This window comes from Anomalospiza imberbis, chromosome 7, assembly GCF_031753505.1.
Source record: "Anomalospiza imberbis isolate Cuckoo-Finch-1a 21T00152 chromosome 7, ASM3175350v1, whole genome shotgun sequence".
In the NCBI taxonomy this organism is placed as follows: Eukaryota; Metazoa; Chordata; class Aves; order Passeriformes; family Viduidae; genus Anomalospiza; species Anomalospiza imberbis.
In genome coordinates, this window is record NC_089687.1 from 9,896,778 (window position 1) to 9,918,347 (window position 21,570).

At 43.8% G+C, this 21,570-nt stretch overlaps 1 protein-coding gene across 19 annotated transcripts in view; it reads right to left on the reverse strand.

The window, feature by feature from the left end:
- Nucleotides 1-21,570, reverse strand: part of KALRN (kalirin RhoGEF kinase) — a 475,447-nt gene that overhangs the window by 51,618 nt on the left and 402,259 nt on the right. For 15 of the 19 annotated variants that reach the window (XM_068195349.1, XM_068195344.1, XM_068195342.1 and 12 more), the window contains 3 exons: nucleotides 5,564-5,847; nucleotides 4,671-4,775; nucleotides 1,196-1,291 (listed from right to left, as the gene is read on the reverse strand). In XM_068195349.1, coding sequence (XP_068051450.1) covers nucleotides 1,196-1,291; nucleotides 4,671-4,775; nucleotides 5,564-5,847 — 485 coding nt within the window. Of the gene's footprint in view, nucleotides 1-1,195; nucleotides 1,292-4,670; nucleotides 4,776-5,563; nucleotides 5,848-14,997; nucleotides 15,481-21,570 lie in introns of those variants that run through there. The other 4 variants (XM_068195340.1, XM_068195347.1, XM_068195346.1 and 1 more) reach the window with 4 other exon arrangements.

The following is a 21,570-nucleotide window of genomic DNA, read 5'->3' on the forward strand; positions in this document are numbered from 1 at the left end:
ATTAAAGTTTGCCCCAGATCCCCAAATTGAAAGTAGTTGTAACAGTCTAATAGACTGCATGTGGGGGAGAGAAAACAAAGTTTCATCAAAAAATATGTCTAACTGGATTAATGAAATACTTTTCAGTTTGTTAGTCCCTCGATGGAATAAAACTATTTTAAGTGAATTTTCTGGGAATAGCCTTCTTGGTTTCACATGCCACAGAGAGCTCCTTTACCACTCACGCCTTACCAAGCATGCTGTGAATGCTGACTCTTTTCATGTACCAACATCTCAAACTGAGAAAATACCAAAGTCCTCTGAAATTATTCACTAGATAAAGATGCTCGCTCAGAGTTGCAGTAATTTAATGATCACTGTGGGAATTTTTAGATTTTTTTTTTTTTACTCTCTTCATCATTTAGATGTAAGGAAATGAACCTTTGTAGACTCATCATATCCCTGCTTGTTAATTATGTTAAACTTGTTCAGAGAAAGCATTTAGCTCATTTTAGAGGTCCTGGGACATGTAGAAAAAGGTGTAGCTTTGATATTAACATTTTTGAGTTGCACTGGGAAAACTTAAAAGGAGCCAAAATATGAAACAGGATTTAGTCCCTGTCCACCAGACATGGGGATCAGACAGTGAGAATGCACAATGTGAACATTTTTTACAAATTAATCTCAGAGCATTTTTATTGCTTATTCCACTCCCTGCAAGAAAGAGTTGACAAGGCAGATTAAAAGTGACACATGAATCTTTGTAAAATTAAAGCACAGCTGTGATACTTCAAGCAGTTCTACTCTTTAGAGAGTCTTTTCAACGAAACCAGAACACCAACTAAATTCACGTTGGGTAATAAAACCCCGGCGCCTCAGAACACGCTTTAAAACAAACAAAACATCCCACTGGGTAAAATATTTGAATACTAACAAGACCCCAGAAATTGAACAGTACAGTAGCTCATGCTCTGCAAAGCCCACTGCAGAAGTGACTTTTGACTATGCAGCGCAGAGCCTATCTGAGAGGTAGGCTTCATCTCACAGCGGAGCAAAATATTGGACACTACTGAGAAGCGGAGCACACAGGGTTAATAAAAGCAGAGCAGATGAAGGCAGAAAGCAAGGAAACCAGAACAAGAGGTAGCTTTTAAAGCCCTTCCTTAGAGTCACATTGGGCCTGTTGTGTACACAGTTTTCACAACACTAAACTTACCAGTTTAGTTTTGACCAACTTTTCTATTGCACTGACAAGATCCGCAGCAGTTGGGACATCGGAGGAGCTCTGTCGAGCAGCTAGCAAAGAAGAGGACTGCAAGACACCAGGTGGCAAAGGAAAAGCAAGTTAGCAGGATGAGAAGGGAGAAGGAAACCAAGTGGTCAGTGAAAAAGCTTCTGAGACAGGAGAAGGAACATGGAAGGGCAGCTGGAGGGTGAGAGGGACACATGCAGGTCAGGTGAGCGAGTGCTGCTGTGGCAGACAAGCATGGAATTGCCATCCACTTCTGGCTGCACATCTCCCTGCAGCAGCTCCAAGACTGGAAACAGGGAACAGCATCAAAGAACTGAAGTTCATTTACAAACAGGTTACAATTCTCTTAAAGTTGGTTCCTCCTTCTCAGGCCATCTACAGTCTTACAGGCTCCGGAAAATTGATTTTCTTACTGCAAATGTAAGAAATTACCCCCTCCCCCCTACATGCATATTTGATAAAAGCAGTTAAGCACAAGGTACACATGGCATTTCAGGCAGTAGGGGAGGGAGGCAGGGGGGAACAAATCATCCCCCATCCTTTCCTCACAGATCAATTGCAACTCCAAATGAACTTAGGATGACATCTCCCACTCATGCAACTTCAGGCATCTAAAATGTGTAACTCTTCTGTCCCCTCTCTGCAACCACTGGAGACAAAACACCCCTACATGTCTCACCTCTCCTGGGTACCTGGCACAGGAGGGCAGAAGGTCTCTGTTTTAATTTAACGTTTTTACTCTACAAGGGCATATCACCCTTGATTGCTGTCCTAAGAAACCTCAGTCTGAACACCCAAACCCACTTGACAGCTATGGGAATTGGGATTTATTAGCTCACCTGGATATACATCTCTTCTGAAGGCAATTCACGCACTGACTAAAACTACAAGCCCTTGGACAGCCTCCTTTTGTTGTCAGGCTGACACAGACTAAAGCATGGATAGATTTTTATAAATTATGAAAAAGCTTATTCATCCCTCAGCTGCTTAATGAAAGTATTGTGGAGGGCAGCTATTTCAGTGAAGTCACTGTGCAGGTGGCAGTGAACACCCATGTGAGATTGAGCAGTGCTGGGGAGGGAGAAGGGGAAATGGGATGGCAGGAATTAGGCAGCTGGCCACCCTTTTCAGCAGCCCTTTGGGGAAGTTGCTCCTGTTGAGTGACAGATTCCCAGGAGAAGGGAAAAAAAAAAAGGAGCAAAGGAGATTAATCCTAACCAGAAGCCTTGTGACAGAACAGAAACATGAACAGAAACACTGCTACTCATCAAGTTGTCTTTCACAAATAATACATCTAATCAACAGTTCTAATTGCAACAACAACAAAAACTACAGGTAATCAGGCTGGTAATTGAAGAATTAGGCTGGTAATGCAGGAATCTCATACTAATGTAAAAAACTCAGCCTGCCTGTTTCACCTGCAATGCAGACAGATGTGTCTAGGAAAATAAAGAAAACCTGAAAATAAGGACTTTGAAGAGATACTGGACAAATACATCGATGATAACTGCCAAACATAGCCATTCCAGCAGGAGGAGTCCAATTTTTGGAGGCACTAAACAGCTGTTGCCCTCACTTATTTTAACTGAAATTGCTCAATATCTCTGAAAAGTAAATAACTGTAGGATTCTGAAGGAAGTATGAAAACATTTGCTGTCTACAAGAATTCCAGAGTTAAACAAAACTTCTGTGATCGACAAGCGTCTGCTTTGAGTGGGGAAAATAGAATAAAAGTATTTCTATTCCTCAGGAAGCAAATTATGAATTTCTAATATGAAAAGATCTTGCAATTTGTCTTTATGAGGGCCTCCAGGAGCAGTGAGGCACAATTACTGGCAGATGGACTCAGGGAAAAGTGTCACCTCCCATACATGCAGACATCTCCTACCTACCACAGCTACTGCCCCACACTTCTGCTGCTGGTCCAGCCTAAGCCCATGCCTGTAAGCACAGAGGGAGGGCATGAGCAGGACACTGTGCCCAAATTAACACCATTAAAGAGCTTTCAGCTCCAGCATGGCTCAAACATTGCTAGTATGATGCTCCTGTGCCAGGAAATTCAGGACCCTACGGGCTTAAGTTTTTTACCCCTCTGAGGAAAGGTTGAATAGGGCAAGAAAAACAAGAGGAAAAAAGGGATTTCAGATGCATCTTGCTCTATTTAATCTTCTGTTTTAGGAGTGAGTGAAGAAAAAGGATGCCAAAACACTCTGTAAAGCTCAGACATCTGAAGCAGAAAACAGCTTAGTTCCCTGACATTTATGCTGTCAGAAATGTATTCAAGAAATACTGAAATCACATGGCGTGTTGGACACCAAAAACAGTGACCTGAGCTGCAGCACTTCTGTTTTTCTTAAAAAAAAAAAAACAAAACAAAATAAAACCATCTCCCCAAAACCAAAAAGCAAACGAAGCCCCAAACATTTAGCTAAGCACCATGGGGAACAAGCCAGGAGCAATTGTGCTGGGCATGGATCCACCAGGGCTCTGCTCCACCGACCTTTCCCCTCTGTCCCTCACCAGAGAGCCATGAGCACACAGAGCACTCCAAGGGCAGGAGTCCACACTCCAGCTGCTTCCTTCTGCTCCTGCTGCCACCACAATGTCATAACATTTCCTGACAGATTAGCAGCAAGCCCCCAAATCCTTTACTCCATCACTCTGCTCCTTGAGTCCCAGAAATATTTACATCCTCCTCTTTCTGTATTTCCAAACTTCTGCTTGAACCTTCCCCAAGAACATTCTGGGTTGTTTTGGTTTTTTCTTTCCTGACAATTTATTAATTTCCCCTATCCTTGCCTCTTTGCCTGCAGCAATTACAATCAGAGGACAGCAATACCGAAGTGGCAGTGCTAAAAACAGATGCCAGCAGGAAAGCAGGAAACTGAAAAACAGGAGGATGGTTTTCTACAAGGGAGATGACAGCACCAGGAAAGGGTGGGGGGACATGCACAGACAGGACTGGCTGTGAATGCAAACCACTGTCTCATTCACAGGTTCTCACCCCGAGTCCAACACAGGAGACTCTGCAAGCCACAGGGCCAGTTACCACAGCAAATCCTGACTTAATGTCAGAGAGCTACCACCAGCAGCATGGTGCCACCAAACACCATTTCCACTGCTACAGCCAGACACCAGCAGCACTTCTCAAACAGATGTAGCAAACTCGCATTATCGATCTGAAGGGAGTTTCTGACCACACGCAGCACGGGCACACCATCGACCTGCCATGAAATGGCATGCCAGGGCTAAATTGCTTATCTAGCACTGTTTGTAAATTCACTTGGAGAAAGGTATTAGATCATGATTTGCACTCAGGAGACTCTTAGAACCACAAGTCTAGGCCCTTGATACCAGAAGACCACTACGAAACCACTGTGATATAGCTATGCGAGAAATGCACTCAAACAGAAAAATTATATAGTAAAGGAGGCCTTACCATATCATCTTGGGTTGGATCATTGTCAAAAATCTTCATAGGAGGAGGAAGAGGTGTGTGAGACTCTTCATCTGGTTCATCTTCTCCCCACCCCTTCTTGCTCTTCTGAAGAAAAGTTAAATATAATTAGAAACAGGGACAGGATTCTTTTATCTTTTCAGTTCAATATTGTGCTGGATGGAGGGAATTGCAGGTAATGGAAGAGAAGCAGTAAAGACCTAAGGTTTTGCTGGTTAATCCAGGTGTATTCTAAGGCTTGCAGAAACACAGTTTATAGGTCATTCATACAGCTAAGGCAGCTATATCTGTCTGTGTGCTGACAGAATAGTAGCTTTTTCATTTAAATAAAAACTGTTTGATGTACAGTTTTTAAAATGTGTTCATCTTATTTGTGTTCAGTTAGTATCTTCTGCATTTTGGCTTTTAATTCCTCAATCACTTTATCAGGAAAGTGCCATTCTGGTGGAGAACATGCCTGCAGAAAAACTGCAGGTACAGCTACATAGCAGATTTAACAGAGACATGGCTATTTCTCGGAGTATTTTCTTTCATTAAGGAATTACACTGCCACGGTAGCATAAAGGTGAAATGAACCTCAGCAAAAAGTGATAACAGCTGCTCAAGAATAACTTCATTTCTGTCCATGGCAGCTTTCTAATAGGCTGTTAAAAAACCTAATCCAAGGACAATAATATATGCAACCTGTGAAGCACTATTCCTTATATATCCCATTGCTCTTTGGATCCTAAAGCTGTTTGCAACAATGCAATTTTACGTATGAATCGCTGTTCCCTCCAGACCCTAAGGGAACCGCATTTACTGCATGACTCACACCCCATGGAGGAGACTATCCGAGATACATGGTATTTCCCATAACAAACACCAACACACACCTCATCTGCGCTGTCTCCTTGAGGAGTGGTTTCATCTCCAGTCTTTGGCGAGCCAAGGTCAAAGCTCTTCCTGCCATCTCGCACCTTCTTTTGTTTCTTGATGTGGCTCTCGGTCTTGCCGCTGTTCAGGCGGCGCACGGGACTGGTCAGCCATTTCTTCAGGGTGTTGGTGGAGCGCTTGGGGCCCGGAGAGCTCTGGATGGAGTTGAGGGATGGCTGAGGTTGTAAGTTGGCCACCGAGTCAGACTTGCCCCCGTTGTCGTTGGCAGAGACGGAATACGCGTCTGCAAGGAAACGGCGCAGGTGAGACCTCATTCCAGCACCCCTCTGCTGCCGGGGCACGTCAGGCGCCCGCAGCACCGAGCACGAGAGTACAGCCTGCCTTGGGGAAAGGCTTTGTGACCTATGGACTTTATGCAAACTTTATTGCACACCAGAGAGAGGAATATGTCCTGCAATGGGCATTTCCCACAATCTTACACACCTCTCTCCATTCCTACCATACTATCTGTCCTTATGAAAGATTGCAGACAGCGGAGTTTTTTATATGCAGGGTTTTATTCAGGTTTTTTTATGGAAGCCTGGTTTTCACCCTAAGTGCTGAATTTCTCAGCTTCTTCCCACAATTTCATTGTGAATTGCCAGGAAGAAAATAAGCACAAAAAGGAGATTACTACAGGAGACCTGACAGCCACCAACACATTGTCAGGTTCCATAATTGTTTCTCAGCTGTTTCCCGACCCCAATGACATGATTTAGTTAGACTACTTATTAACTTTGAAGCACCTTAAAATTATCTCCTTTGCCTCTGAAAGCAATCTGTCAGAAGAGTTCACAAATTTGCCAGAACTAAGAAACTGGAATGAATAATTACAAAAGATGACAAACTGTTCAAACCAAAGGAAACTTTTAATAAGGTTTAAAATTATCAAAATAGTTTCATTATATGGAAGCAGGAGGTTCTGCTGAACTACATCCAACCTCAGTTACTGATACACATGTTTAGACTGGCACCTTAGAAAGGGCTGCAACCTTCCACACTCCCCTCAGATGCAACAGATCAAAGATGTGACAATGTCAGTAAGGTTTTAAAACCAAAACAAACAAGTTACTCAAAGATTTCCCAATTGCCCTTCAGGAATAAGTGCCCTGCTTTCAACTTTCTGAAATCATGTCAAGGCAACTCCCTCCCCTTCCCTCCTTATCAGGGTCTGAGATGTTTAATCCCACACAGTTTAAGATGAAGGTTTTTTTACAAAATTCAGAAACTGTCACACTCCTGTAAGAAACATCTCAGTCTGTACATCAGAGAAGAGCCAACTGATGTGATTAAACATTTTCACGTTGTTATCTCTGAATCTTATATCTGTCCCAGCAGAAACCAAAAACCTAAGTTACAACACATGAAAATAGACTGCTGCATCCAGATATTCTCAGTTCAGCAGTGATTACCACTACAGATGCTGGGTTGTACATATGTTGAGGGAGAGCTACTCTTGCAGAGAATCATTACCTCTATTGTTTTAGAAGCTGGCTCCTGCTACCTGCATGAAGAAATCATATCCCCTCTGGGCAGAGCTGCTGCTTGCAGCTGTCTGTGAATGGAGCAGAGATTGCATCCTGCCTTGTCTGCCAGCTTTGCACAATGCAGACCATGAGAGTCAGAATGTTTTATAGCCATACCCAGCATCAGTCAGAAGTTGAACCGATAAGTTATTACATACCTGAGGTCAAAGGTTAAATTTTAGAACATACAGAAATAATTTTAACAAGCTAGAGAAAGTCAAAGTTCACTTCCCAGACAAGAAGAAAATCTCAATCATCTGTTTTTTGACAAAAACATCTGTTTTTTGCTCCTCTTTGAGTGCAAGAGGACCTGGGAGGAGGACAGGTTCCAGGTAGAGCTGATCCCAGGTGGAGCTGTTGGGGATTTTCTGGCATTCCTCCGTAAGGGCAAAGTAGCAGTCTTATCTCCAAAAGGCCTGGGTTTAGCCAGCCCCTGCTGATGTTATTTCATGTACACGAGGTAGCGCTAAATCAACGAGTGACAGATAATGTTTGTCAGGGACCAGCTTATCTTCCACTCAATAGGCCTTGGATAGCTCTCCCTGGCAGGCTCCACGTGATGCTCTGCAAGTTTATCAGTGCGCCTTGCGTCAGCAAAATGCAGGGTTTCACGATGGTGGCTTTGATTTTCCAAGTGCCCTCGTGCCCCTGGCAGCACTGAAAGCCCCACAGGTGGTGGGGGAAGCTGGAGGGTTCTTGGCCAAGGGGCTTTGCCAAGAGGAGCGCCCTCAGGTGCTCGTGCTCCTACTGCTGCTGCAGGAGGATTAACTTTGGGAATTACTGCAGCAAAGGGAGCTGGGCTGCAGTCAGAAGGAGAAACGCTGTAAGCGATTGCTCTGTGGGGCTGCCGCTCCAGGGATGATTTGAGGGGAGCAGCTGTACACAGACTCCCTGCCTTTGCTGGGGACTGGGCTCAGTGGGAGGTTGAGGAGAACCAAGGATGAGCCGATCTCACCACATCTCAGCTGATGTACAGAGAGGTTTTCACTACACTTTGTAAGGAATACAGTCCAACCCCCACCTCCAGTCCACAGCACTTTGCCAATTTAACTCTTGGGAAGGGAAGGGAGCTGGTTGGAGGCTAATGAAGCCTGAGACAAACCCAAGGGTTTGTTACTGAGATGGCAATCCTATCTCAGCCCAGCAGGCTCAAGACAGGGCGAAGTCCAGGAACCCTGATTCCTGTGAAGGGGCAGGGACCTCTCTTCCCAGCAGGAAATATCCCAGGTTTTACCAGCACGGTCAGGCCCCAGCCTTGCTGCCTCCCTCTCCTTTGCCCAGCAGCACAGCCACAGCTGGGCAGAGACAGAGACACAGCACCTCTCCTCCCATTGCACTCTTTGCTCAGCTGTCCTGGGGAAGTGACGGTCAGTAATCCTGTCACTCCCAGGAAGGCAGCACGTGGGCAGAAACAGTCCCAGTCCCAAGCTGGCCCACAGCCCACCCTGCCTGCATGTAATAATTCTGACACCCAGAGCCAGGAACCCTCTGTAGACTGAACATCAGAGCTTTAGAGCCACCAGCCATAACAAAAGCCAACACACAGGTTTCCAGAGGGAGGCTGTTAACACTGTCCAATGATCTCACTTGAAAAAGGCTCAAGATTTTCCTGCTTAAGGTCATGCATTTGGTGATGAAAAAGGCTGTTTACCAAAGGGTTACTACATGCTGGTCATGCCATGTAACCCTGTCAGATATGAAGGCCCCTTCTCTCTCCTTGTTTGCCGAACTGCCCAGGCTGAGCATGGTAAGGCATCTGGGACAGAACCCACACTTTGCCTGGCCCATGCAACCGAGACTGGAAACACGGCCTTATTTTGCCTGGTAAAGCAGTTCTGCAGGCTGGGGAACAGGCAGGGAGGTGGGAGAGAAAGGCTGGCATGAATTTCCCTTCTCCCCAGCCACCATGAGAGCCCTTCGATGTTGGGTAACTTATCTCTGCCCACACCCTACACTGGTACAAAGCACTTCCATCTCACCATCCCAATTCCCACTAATACCAAACATGCCTTATCCAAAAGCCACATCGAGAATCCACACACAATATTCATAACCTTTTTTTTCTTTTTCAAAGGAACTGCAAATTTGGATAAATTTGTGAACACGTCACATTTGCAGTTTGCCAGCCCTGCTGAGAATGCTCTCCTTTGCACATAAAGCAGGTCACACCAACATGGTTGCAGAGGCAGGACTGGAGTTCAAGAAAGAGCAGAGCTCACAAAATGAGAGAAAGAAACAAGAAACACAAAAAATCTGCCAGGAGGCAGACAACCTCCTCAGCCACGTGAGCTCTGCTTCTGCGGCACATACGGCTACAAACACATTAATCATGACACCTGATACTGGCCCGAGACCCAGACACCAGGTGGATCGAGCGGAAGAGGAGGACACGTTACCATGCTCTTCTTGCAAAGCACTAGCACATATGTGCTTTGCAAACTGCATTAGTAGAGCTCTTTGGAAACAGTTTGTTTAAGGAAAGCCAGAGAGCTTTTGGGAAAGACGGAGCAGCTCATTGCGTGATAGCTGAGGCAGCTGCTGCTGCCCGCAAACACCAGCGGAGCAGCGGCTGTCCCCACACTGCAGCAGGTCTGCCACGAGGAGCTGGCCTCCCACCAATGTCCCAGGACACACAACTAAAAAAAGGTATTTGGTGAAGCAAAACGGGTGCAGGGAGGTCAGCAGACTCATGTGGCTAGATTAATTTCCTGGCCAAACCACTCATTCAGACAGAAGAAATGATGGTTTCCAAAACACTCCTAAGCAAACCTCCAAGAAACTGCTGGCAAGAGGACTGTGAGAGATACTCAGCCAGACTAAAGGGCTTTAACATTCAGAGCTTCTGCACTGCTGCAGCCATGAAATGTTTGTTGTTGTTGGTCAAATGAACAGACATCTGTAAAAGCAGAGCTCTTGTACTTGAAAAATAGAAGGTTCCAGTTCTATGCAACCTTGGGTGAGAAGAAAACAAAAATCTCATAGACCTGGTTTTAGAGGCACAGTAATATTCTCATTTAGTCAGTAGGAATTCCTGTTGGAACAGAAATACAAGGCAATTTATTTTTACCTCCCTTTTCCCCAGAGCACACATGGGAGGGGAGGTTTGTCTGATCAGGCTCAGGCAGCACCAGACTCCTTTGAAGGACCTCAGCTCTCTAACAGAGAAAAGAAAAGGCTTCTCAGAGCAACTCAGAAGAAAACATCGGTCTACTCTATTTGATACATAATAATGACAGATCATAAAGGATAGGAAAGAAATATGAGTCCATAAGACAGAATATAGCTATAAAAACAGGACACTAGAGCAGGGCACAGTCTTGCTTTAAGTGAGGTGAATCCTCTTGTGATTGATCTATGGCTCCATTTACATCCTAGAGAAACAGCCTGAGAGAAAAGGACTTTTCCACAAAAGTCAAAGAAAATGAGCCAGAATGGGAGCTCTGAAGTCCTACTAGCATGTGCATTTAAATCAGCAATTTTTATTTTACAGAGATAATACCACTTGTGAATGAAAGCTAATGATGACAATCTGATTGATGAACACATAAATCAGCTCTGCTGTGCTAAATAGAGCCTATTTTCCACATTCAGTGGTTTCTGTCACCACTTGGGACAAAGACAGAATTTAATCAGATGCAGGTAAAAGACTAACTCAGTCAATACTCGAGTAAACTTCTTAAAGAATGGGAATCTCCATCCCAAAAACTCTTGGAAAGCAGGAACCATCTAGACTCATCCTGTGCACAAACAAAGCCTCTGTGTTAGTATTTCACACTAAACAAACAAGAACCATCTAAACCATCAAAATGCACCTTCTCCTGCCCTTTCCAAGAGCACCTCCATGATCATCCAGGCTGCAGATTCCAGTTCATAGTTCTCAGCCCCTTGAAGCTTTATACTCTCCCTTGGGAAATGCTGCTTTGAGACTCCCCTTGGATCTGCTCAAGGGATTTGGGACTAAAGCTCTGCCTGATGGATGCAAAGATGGCAGAATGAGGTATGAACACTGCTCCTTTGGTCTCTTCTGTGCTTTTGTATTAAATGTCCAAAACATGCTCAGTGAAACATTTTTATTGGCACGAGTCAGGGTTACAAAACTTTGTGGCTTAGGCAGATGACAGTACTGGTCCTGGTTTTAGTGTTAGAGCCCATTCTGCCTATAAAACCTGGAATGGATTTGCACAAGTTTGGGAGGCAACAACATTTGGATAACACAAAGGCACTTTACAGCTATTCCTCTAGTAAAAACACTAGGTGTTAAAAGTGTAAATAATGTATCTTACAAATTCTAATGTTAACAGATAAATTGTCTCCTCACATCCTCTGAAAAAGGCGCTAGTGAAGAATATAAGTGAACACAAGCAAAATTTCAGTGCCCATGTCAGACAAAGACAGAGGACAACTGGTTTGAAAAGCCCTTTAGATTAGAAGTTCATTAAACTTTCGCAATGGAATTGCAAAACGTGCCCTGGAGACTTCCATCTGCTCCCAGCTCTGCTCAGCAGCTCCACACGTGTCCAACCACAGACCTGCCCTGTGCTCCAGCTCGAGATAAAAATGAGATGGGACCGTGTAGGAGAGAACCTCACACCAGAGGGTACAGACACATTCAAACTATGCCATTGAAATCTAAATGTAGATTTTGTTCAGAGATTCAAATGTTCTCCCTAACTTCATAATCTCCTGGAAATGAGCAAATTGAAAAGGTTCAATTGAATTTTCTGTTTGTGTCCTGGGAGTATCATTTGAAGCTTCAAGCTGGAAGTAATATCAAAAGGTACAAATCAATCTGGCAGGATTCCCACAACTCCACTTACATGGATGAAATGACTTCTGTCCAAACTCAAGAATAACGGTATGGAGTTAAATATTTTATAAAAAAAGTTTCTAGTCCAATTGAGGAAGCAGCATACATATTCTGATCACTGTAATGTAAAACCTCAAAATCTGACTTGCCGTTTCACTGCCAAGCACGCAAACATGACTAACTTCCAAAGAACAGGGGAAGAAAAGGACTAGAATCTAAATTAATCACACAACATTTAGAACACACTGTTTTGCTATTGAATAGCTGGTATTTCTTGGAAATAGGAAAGAAGAGCTGCTTTGAGATAGAGAATGATCTGCAGAATTCCCTTTAACCACACTGCAAAGCAGGGGATGCTCCAGAGGGATTGTGCAAATGGGTTTTGCCTTTGGGAAATGGTCACCAATCTATTGGCTTCAATATTCAGCTTTCTGATCACTACTTCAGGTTGAAACCTAATGTGAGGAAAACAAGCACTCGCCCAGCTGGGGTGAGTAAACACTGTCACTTGGAGCCACTCATTTTTGTGGCAGGCAGCAGCTTCATCTCCTGCTCTCAGCAGTCAAGGAGCTGTGCACACTCTGCCCAAGGGCTCTGCAGAGTGGGACACACCCCGTAGGAGCCTCTCTCTTTCCATTAACTACAGAGGGAGTCCGAGGAAATTATACCCTCAGCTAAATTTAGTTATTGTGAATCCCCTCCCCACATTTGAGTACATTTCATACCAGGCCAATCTCACAGCAGGGAATGATTTGCTGAAGTTAAGCATCTGTCAATTCACTTTAATGAGCAATAACTCGTGGCAACCTGCCATTAGCTTCAGTTGAATAGCTTTTATTTTTAGCTGGTGTTGCTCAGATGCAGCTTCCATCCAACATGTGCTGGGAAAGCTGACATCCCAAAGTAGTCTCCAGGTCTTCGTTGTGCCAGTCGGAGTGTCAGGGCTCAAGAGCTGCAGTTCCTGGAGGTCAGAGAAAAGTCACTGCAGTTCTGGGAAAGTTTCAAAGAGTGAGATAAAACCAAAAGCCTGGAGAAACAGCACAGAGGCGCATGGTCCCCAGAGACCTTGCAAGAAAAGTTACTGAAATCCTGAGAGCGTGCTGAATGAGTGAGCTGGGTCTCCAGGGACAGAAACAGCACAAGGGGAAGGCACAGAGAGAGAGAGCCTGCTGGAATAAAACATGACTTCAGTACTGTCCAGGAGTGCCTAGTGAGAGGAACAAATGCAGAAGCTTTCTATTGTAACTACTGCATCATGTGGATCTAGGCTTTTGTCAGAGGTGACCATAGGGAGGGCAAGGGGAAAAGAGCAAGATGAGTCCTCAGGTGAATATAGGGCAGGGTCTCATTTCCTCCAGAAAGGAAACCCAGTTCATCTCAGGAGCTGCTGCTGAAGCAGAAGGCTAAACATGAAGGCAGAACATGTGTTTGTGCCTCCAAAGAGACCCTCAGGAAAGTGCTCAACTCAGCCCTGTGGCACCAAGTGCTTGAAGAGAAGCTGGAACACCTGAAGTCCTTCCCTCTGAGTGTCCTGCTCTGGAATGGGTTTCCACAGAACAGCTCACAACTGTTATGGATATCTACAACTTCTCTGGCTGGAGGTTTGAGCCTTTTTGTCTCCATGTACCAGCCTAATTCATCCTGCTTGAGAGTTCCATCTGAGCCCCCACATAAGCTGCTGGGAATTCACAATAAAAGTAAGAGGACAAATATTCAGAAAGAATCCACCAACCTGTTGGTGAGATACTCCTAGCCAGCTCCTATCCAAAACACTGTGAGACAGGAGTCAAGGCAGGGCAGTAACATACCTTCAGGGGAACCTTGAAGCAATACCTTTTTAGAACAGGCTTTTACTGAATAAAAATGTGTGGAAAAGCTCAGAAATAGAGCAGTTGCTCCACACAGCAGAGCTGGAGGCCAGACACGGTATATGTGTACACTTGACTTCATTCACCCCTTCCCTTGCCTCGAGTTTGTGCCCAGCACAGGTCCCAGACCAGCCCCAAGCACAGTGACAGCAAGTCCAACACATCTGCTGGGAGTGCATGTCGGAGCAGCCTTCCCGTAATGCCTCGCAGCTGGGTGAGCAGATTGCTGAAGTCAAGAGGCACGCATTTCTTTAGCAAAGAAAGGAAATAAAAAGTCAAGACTAACAAGATCCAGAAAGGGCATGCTTTCTTTTTTTTTTTTTTTGAACAAATCAACATTTATTTCAATGTAGTGAAACAACTTGTTGAAGCACTTCTCTCAGTTCTACTTACATTTTGTATTTACACTGTCCTCATTCTGTGACAAAAATAAAATAATCTCCAACCCTGAAGTTTCCAGCAAAAATAACAAAGCCCCAAACACAAAGCAAAAATCCCCCTGTAATATTCTGACGGGACATTTTTGCATGTTCCATAAAAAAACTTTTAACCCTGAAACTTTATGAAAAGCTGTATGGAATGACAAGGAGGAAAATGTAATGTGTTTGAAGCTGAACGAGAGCAGCATTTGCTGGCCTTTGCAAGTACACTGTTACTTTTAGCATAAGGAACTGTGAAATGCTTAGACATCCACATAGAAGCAGACTTTTAAACTTTGATCAAAGCAGTTCTGCTCTTCTGGGAGCGTAAGGGTACCAGAGTAGGCAAATGCCATCTTTTATCCTGGATGTTGGGCACAAAAACAAACTTTATTACACATGGTTTCCAAGCAGCTGTTAGTAAAACACAAGCCTTATTCTTTTGTGAAGTGTCAAGGGTCAGCTTCATTCAGCAGCTTCCAAATTGAGCTACTGTAAGAATTTTGAAGTAATTTCTCAGTTAAATGACATCATTGCTAAGGTCAACTCTGCCTTATACTTGAAGTCAGCAACCTCTGGGACAAGGTGGACCACTCTGCTAAATGGGGGAAGAGAAGGGAAGACAATGATATTTGAGTGTCATATTTAGGTCTCCCTATCTCAAAGGAGGCTGTGGCTATGTACCCAAACAATTCTCCACGGAAACAACAGAAGAGTATCAGTGACAAGCTTAGAATTGGAAAAATAAAAAAAAGCAAGAACAGAACCCAAAGCTTTTTGGGATAGGAAGAAAATCTGCATGTTGAGAAAGAAGGGATTGGTTATTAAACTTTCCAGGCACACAGAGGGCTCGGAAAGCACAGAAAACAAGCAGAACAAACAAACACAACTGTGTGCATCTTTGCATCAGCTTCTTTTGCCAAATGCAGTAGCTTCCAACATTCAGCAGCTGCCTCTTGCTTTCTAGTGCTGTGGAGTTCTCTTTGGTACTTGGAGGCTGTGAGGAGCTCCGGGCAAAGAGAAAGTCTTTGTCCATTTACCAACCAATTCCAAAGGCGCTGATCTTGAATAACTTTACTAAGCAAGAGTGACACAGATGTCTAGCAAAGGGGACTTTTTTCTTAGTAAAGTTGTGGCAGGTGCAGTGGAAACCCAAGGCAATCTACATGCTTGTCAATTTGTGCCTAGGTAAGAACAGAGTCCTCCATGAACGTCTCTCATTTGTTCACTCTTAAATTATTCAGGCTCTGACAGCCCCTGAAAAGAAAAGAACGGAATAAGGATAAGTTGCAAGTGGCGCAGGGCAGGAGCGGACACCACGTAACCACCAAGAACAACGAGGTTGGGGTGTTTGACAACAGACACACTGCAGCTGCAGCCTCCAGGGCTGGTGCCCAAAGCAGCTTCCTCCACATCCTCGTCCTCCAGAAACGCCAGCAGAAAATACAAGCTCACAGCAAAGGTACTGATTGGGATGAATTAAAAGAAGGAATGAATGAAGTCAATGCAAACAGCGGTTTGGAAATAAAACACACAGATAAGAACTGCTGGTGCTTGTGACACGTTGCTCTTTGAACACAGCACAGGGAGATGGCTAAGCAGCTCGGAGACTTTTAACTGCACACTCAAGACTATCAGTTAGGCTTGTGGGAAGCTTTAATTCATTCAGCTTAAGTAGCAAAACCAGAACACCATTTGCTGTCCCATATAACAGGCTCATGCAATCTGCGTCTTGGTTTTTCGTTTGACAGCTCGGCAGGGAGCAGCTCTGTGAGGAAGCTTCCCCGTGATGCCAGTCAACAAGTTTATCAAATTTCAGGTGACAAAGTCACTACTACACTATCTGCGTCAGCAAGAAAGATGGACAGGAACTTGAAGCCTCAGAGAGCATCTGCTACATGGGAACAGGAGAGCTCGCTCTCTGCAGCACCCTGCTGAGGTCTCAGCCCTCTGAAGCTGTGCCAGTGCCTTGACCCAGACACCAGTCTTCCCAGTGAGGCTAGTCCTAAGAAATTGATTGATTGTGACTTCTGAAGGGCCACACAGAGCCACCCACAGCTTTTATGCTGCCTACATATTGCTCCTTATGGGGAAAAAAAAAAAAATCTACATCCAGCTTTGCAGAGATGTGGAGAAGTGCCCCACATAAAGTGCTTAATTCCCTTCTGCATCACGAAGTCTCATCACAAACAGCTGTAAAAATGCTCTACCAAGCAACATGTCCAATAAACTTCCATTACAAAAGCCATCTTCTCTATTGCCATGTGGTTACTTCCTTTTTGCTCCATCTTTCAAAGGAAGCAGGAAAAAGAAACACTTGAACACAACAGCAAGGATTAGTAGCAGAGGCTCTTTGATTCTTCTAAGGCTTTGTTGAATACAGGTGAGCTGTTACTGCATTTTAAGATGTCTGATCACAGATATCACCTGCCTGACAGTTTAGTATCTCCAGGACAAGTGACTGCAGTGAATATTCAGCAAGCATCAGCCTTTCAATGATTGTCTCGAGCTTGCCTTGCTGTAGACTTGTCTTAGCCACACCAAATTTTACAGCAACACAGCCTTGAGCAGCTACTGCCCTGCCATGAGCAGCCTGGAATGCTCAAGCCTGGGTAATTTCTCTGATATTAAGACAAAGTCAACTAAGATGCTGCCCTCTGCCCAGCACCTGCACCCTGGCAGGAGCTGTGGTCTATTAATGTGGAGCTGAAGTTACTGCTAACATTCAAAGCATTTGACTCCTTCTTGCCTAAAGCTACGATTTTCCTTCTGCCATTCAAGAAAGAATCCCTGTTGATTAATATTTATTTAATTTCCTAAAGAAATCTATTCAGCCTCCACATGCTTCAGCTGAGAGCGATGTTTGAACACTGTGTTGATCCTCAGAGTTCAAACTGTAGAAGGTACAAAGAATACCAGACTTGAGGCACTTCAATGGTATTCACTGTGAATCATCATTTTACATTGTACCACTCAGACACATTTGGATCTAAAATACATTTGCATTTCTAATTAAAACAGATTATCATTAGTAATGAAAGAATGTCTTAAATCAGAATCCCTAGGCCATAAAAGCTAATTGCATGATGCTAAAACTGGATTTCAAAAATATACGTATTATACCCCCTGCAGGATTAATTAGGCAACATCTCTTCAAAAGAGTCCTCAAAAGTGTATTTATTCAGCATGTGGTGAAATTATACTGGTTGTGCAACACTTCCCATGGCCTGCCTTGGCTCACGCTCCCGTGGCAGCAGAGAGCTCAGCTTTGTTCATCAGGGGTGCTCAGCAGGGACAAACTGGATCCAGGAGCGCAGTCCATGAGCAGGGACACACAGGGAGCAGGAGCTGCTGCTCTGGCCACAATCAACCAGCACCCTGGAACAAGGTGATCTGGGGTACGTGCGTGATGTGCTCCCCGGGACATGCAGGCCCACAAAGAGGCTGAAATCAACTGGTGGATATCAATTTGGAAGCTGTAACTGCTGATGATCTGATGCTAGGTTGGTCACTGGTTTCCTACATGACCTCAGGGAAGGTTCTAAGTGCTGACTGAGCTGTAAAGTGTTTTCAGAGAGGCTAAAGTTGTACCACATGTCTAGAGGATGTGAGAAACCTCTGTTCACTAAAGCTGCATGTTTCTTATGAAGGGATGAGGAAAAAACCCAACACAGTCTATGAGGTCCTTGGCTGCTACAGTCTGTAGCTGTAATTGTCAGCAAGCCTCAACAACATGAAGAAGTGCTCTCAGAAGATTTAGCTGTAGCTGGGGATGTGCCACTCCCAGTTTTCTTCTGTGCTCTGAGCTGCCTGCTCCATGTGAAAAATGAACATGGAAAAATTCTCAGAAAATGGTGGAGACACCTCCACGGTCACTAAATCCAGTCTCTTATCATCACAGTCAGCCACAGTCTATCACTTTCCCAAATGTTTACTTCAATGTTTTCTTGTGCAAATGAACAAGGAACTTTGTTCAAAACTTACACATAGACTGTACTTGTGCTTTTCTGTAAACAGCAACTTTAAATTTCCATGTTTCACTTACTTCTAATACAAAAGATAATAATCTCCAGAAGAAACCACCTACTGGTTCCTCAGGATGATGTTTGCTAACGGGTTCCCAGCAGGTCTGGCTCCCAGGCTTCACTCCCTTAATGGAACTTCACAGCCTGGAATGTCATTGTGCAGGGCATCCAAGATTTCAAAGCTGTTGGGCTGTCCCAGGACTAGCAATGGCTGTACCACATGGGACAACCAAGTGCCCTGGGGTGCAATAAGGGCAACAGAATAGCAATTACTGATCCATCATGTGGCAACACTCAAAAGAGGAGACACACTTTTTCCATTTTCCAAAAGCAGCCACAGTTTCTGTATAGTAAAGGAGCACACACAACCATTGGGAAGTACTGGGAGGTCAGGCAGTAAAATCCAGTCAGGACTTTCTGCAACAAAATCTTCTGTGTGCTACATTATAAAAAAATAAATGACAAATACATAAACTGAAGTGTGTGTAGTGGGTTTCTCCCCATCAAAGAGAAGAAACCCTATGGCTGTTCTATTGTTAACTGCTGTAATTCAGCTTCCAGGTTCTATTTTTCATCTCATTAGAACTTCACTGGAGACATTTTCATATTTTGCCCTAATTATATGAACGAAGCCCAGCTGATGTGTGTGATTCCTAAGTTCTCAGTCTGCTGGGGAGAGCACTGTGGAGCTGCTCCAGGACAGAGGCTGAAGAAACACGAGGCAGGTCAAACTCAACAGGAGACCCAATGGGATGCACTGCCTTTAATTCAAGGACTGGTTTGTGTTTCAGCATAAACAGCCACAACAAACAACAGGAGCTAAGAGCAAACACATGAATTTTTGTTTTGTGGTTTTCCAATGGCAAAGAATGGTCAAGGGAGATGATTTCAAGCTTATCTCATTAAAGGTAATCTCATTATTTTCTAGTAATTATTGAAGTCCTACCTGTGATCTATTCATCTTTTTGAAGAAAACATCGAGATGTGCTTCTATAGTTATATTAAAAAATAACTTCACATGACACGGAATTGTGTGATGCAACATTAGCAATCGAACTCTTCTGCAATAGCAACTGATGCAGTGGCTAAACTGGCAGAAAATTGGATTTCCTTACTGAAAACCACAGGATCTGTAGATCCCTGCTGTAATCACTAACTGCCCAACCAATTCCTCTCTTTTGAAAAGAAACTGCAACTTTTGCCAAACATAAAAATGCTTTCATAAAGCCTGTTAACAGACAAGAATTAGACTGAAATGCAACAGTGTTCTGGTGTGCTTGAGAAGTATCTTAATGTTATTTTTAGACTGAAAACTTTGGAAGTTTGGGGGGGGGGGTTAAGTTTGAAATGATAGATTAGTTTTCTTAACACACACACAAGTTTTAACAAGGTGTGTGCTGAAACACAACAGTTTGGGAAAAAACCCAAACAAAATCCTTCTGGGGTCATGTGAAATAACTGCCCTTTTTATTTCACTTCAAAATGGAGAGATTTTATTTCAGCATCCGTGCATTGAATTCCTGAACAATACATCTATCTGGCACTTATTTTATAGGAAAACAGCATGTTTAATTACCCCACGTCTTCACACTGAGCAGGGAGAGTTACCCAAGCTATATTTTTCACAATTATCTGTTCTCTTTTCCTAAGAATAAAGTCTCCTTTCTTCAGGTTTTTGACAAGATGAATAAAGCCTTGTGGGTTCTTATGTGCTCCTTGGAGTAAATGGTAAGTTTTGGAGCTTTGCCTGCATAAAAGCAAATTCCATGTTACGAATTTATAGAAGTTGAAAACAATGCAGCAATCTGAATAATAAGGATCCCCACCACATATTCACGCCCAGAGTGGTAACAGAAAGCTGATATTTACAGAAGCTCTTTTTCACTTATTAATATCTGAAAGTAATTTTCTGTACCACTTCTGTTGCATCTTGTACATAACCACATGTCAAAAGGCTGCAAGATTAGTCACAACAGGGAGACACGAAGCCAGAGGTTGAGGAGCCTGACTGTTTCAGGAGAGTTCGAGCTGCCTAGCAATGCACGTAACTTTCAAGAGAGAGAATAATAACACTGTTATTGCTTAGATCTTGGAAACTGAGAGAAAGTTGCTAAAGCATCCCAACACTGGCACTGACATGATAAACATTTGATTTACAGAAAGTGGCTGGTGGCAGATGAGATCAGTGAGCACACAGTCATGTGCAGCAACCAGCGCTTCTGAAAAGCTCCAACATTCTGTGCTCTTGGACAATTGATTTCTGACAGTAATACAGACCCACTGAAAACGTGACCTGCTGTATCTGTGAACAAGGTTCCTACCCTCAAGAAGCCCTCCTGCAAACAGGCAAGATTTAACAACACTAAGTAATCCTACAAGGAATTCACTGTTCCTGTTCCCCCAGCCTGCCAGCAGAGCAGTGGCCACGCTTCTCCTTTGACTGTCCATACTCAGAGGTTACTCACCAGCCCCAGGACTTCTCATGAACTCCTCCTATGTGTCATTGCCACACAAATGCTAAGATGTTCAGAATAGTGAGGTTCAGAATATTTACTGCAGAAAACTGGCATGGGGACTGTCAGTCATGCTTTTGGGACATGCTTAACTGAGGACTGTGTGTCAGGAAGGTGTAGAGCAGGTGTGAGAAAGCAGTTTCACACTAACAAAAAGAGTGATTTTTTTTTCTTTCTTTTTGCTAACAGTATTCACCTTGTCACTTTAATCCTGCTTGCTCAACTGAGCAGCATTTTCATCAGCTCTTTTGTCCCTTCCAATAACTCTCTGCTGTGACCTGTTCTGACTCCTGACTCAGCCTGCAGAGGTGGGAAAACACAGGACTTGGAAGAGATGCTCCTGTCATGGGCTAACCAGTTTTCTCTTAATAGAACTGGAAGGAAACAACAACAACTCTTTCAAACCTCTCCACAGCCATTTGCTCATGAACTTGCCAGGACAAAGAGCAGAGCTCAACTCTGGCATTAGAGGGAGGGAGACTGCCTAGAGAGGACCAGAACACTTGATCCTCTTAACTTTGCTGAGATACAACTAATGAGCAACAGATGGACATCACCCAAGGAGTTTATTTGGGAAACCTAAGAGTTTCCTCATATTTCTCATTCAAGAAAGACCAGGAAGCTAAGCAAGCTTTGGTTGACACCCTTTATTTTACTGTTGTTTTCTCCTCTGCCTCAATTTTGACAGAGCTGCTTTGGCCATGCATTCCATTATGCTTTACACAGTGCAACCAGGGCTGAGCCTGAAGCACTAAATAAAATATGTTCAAATTAGGAAATGTTATGGGCTTGAATATATTACTGCAGAT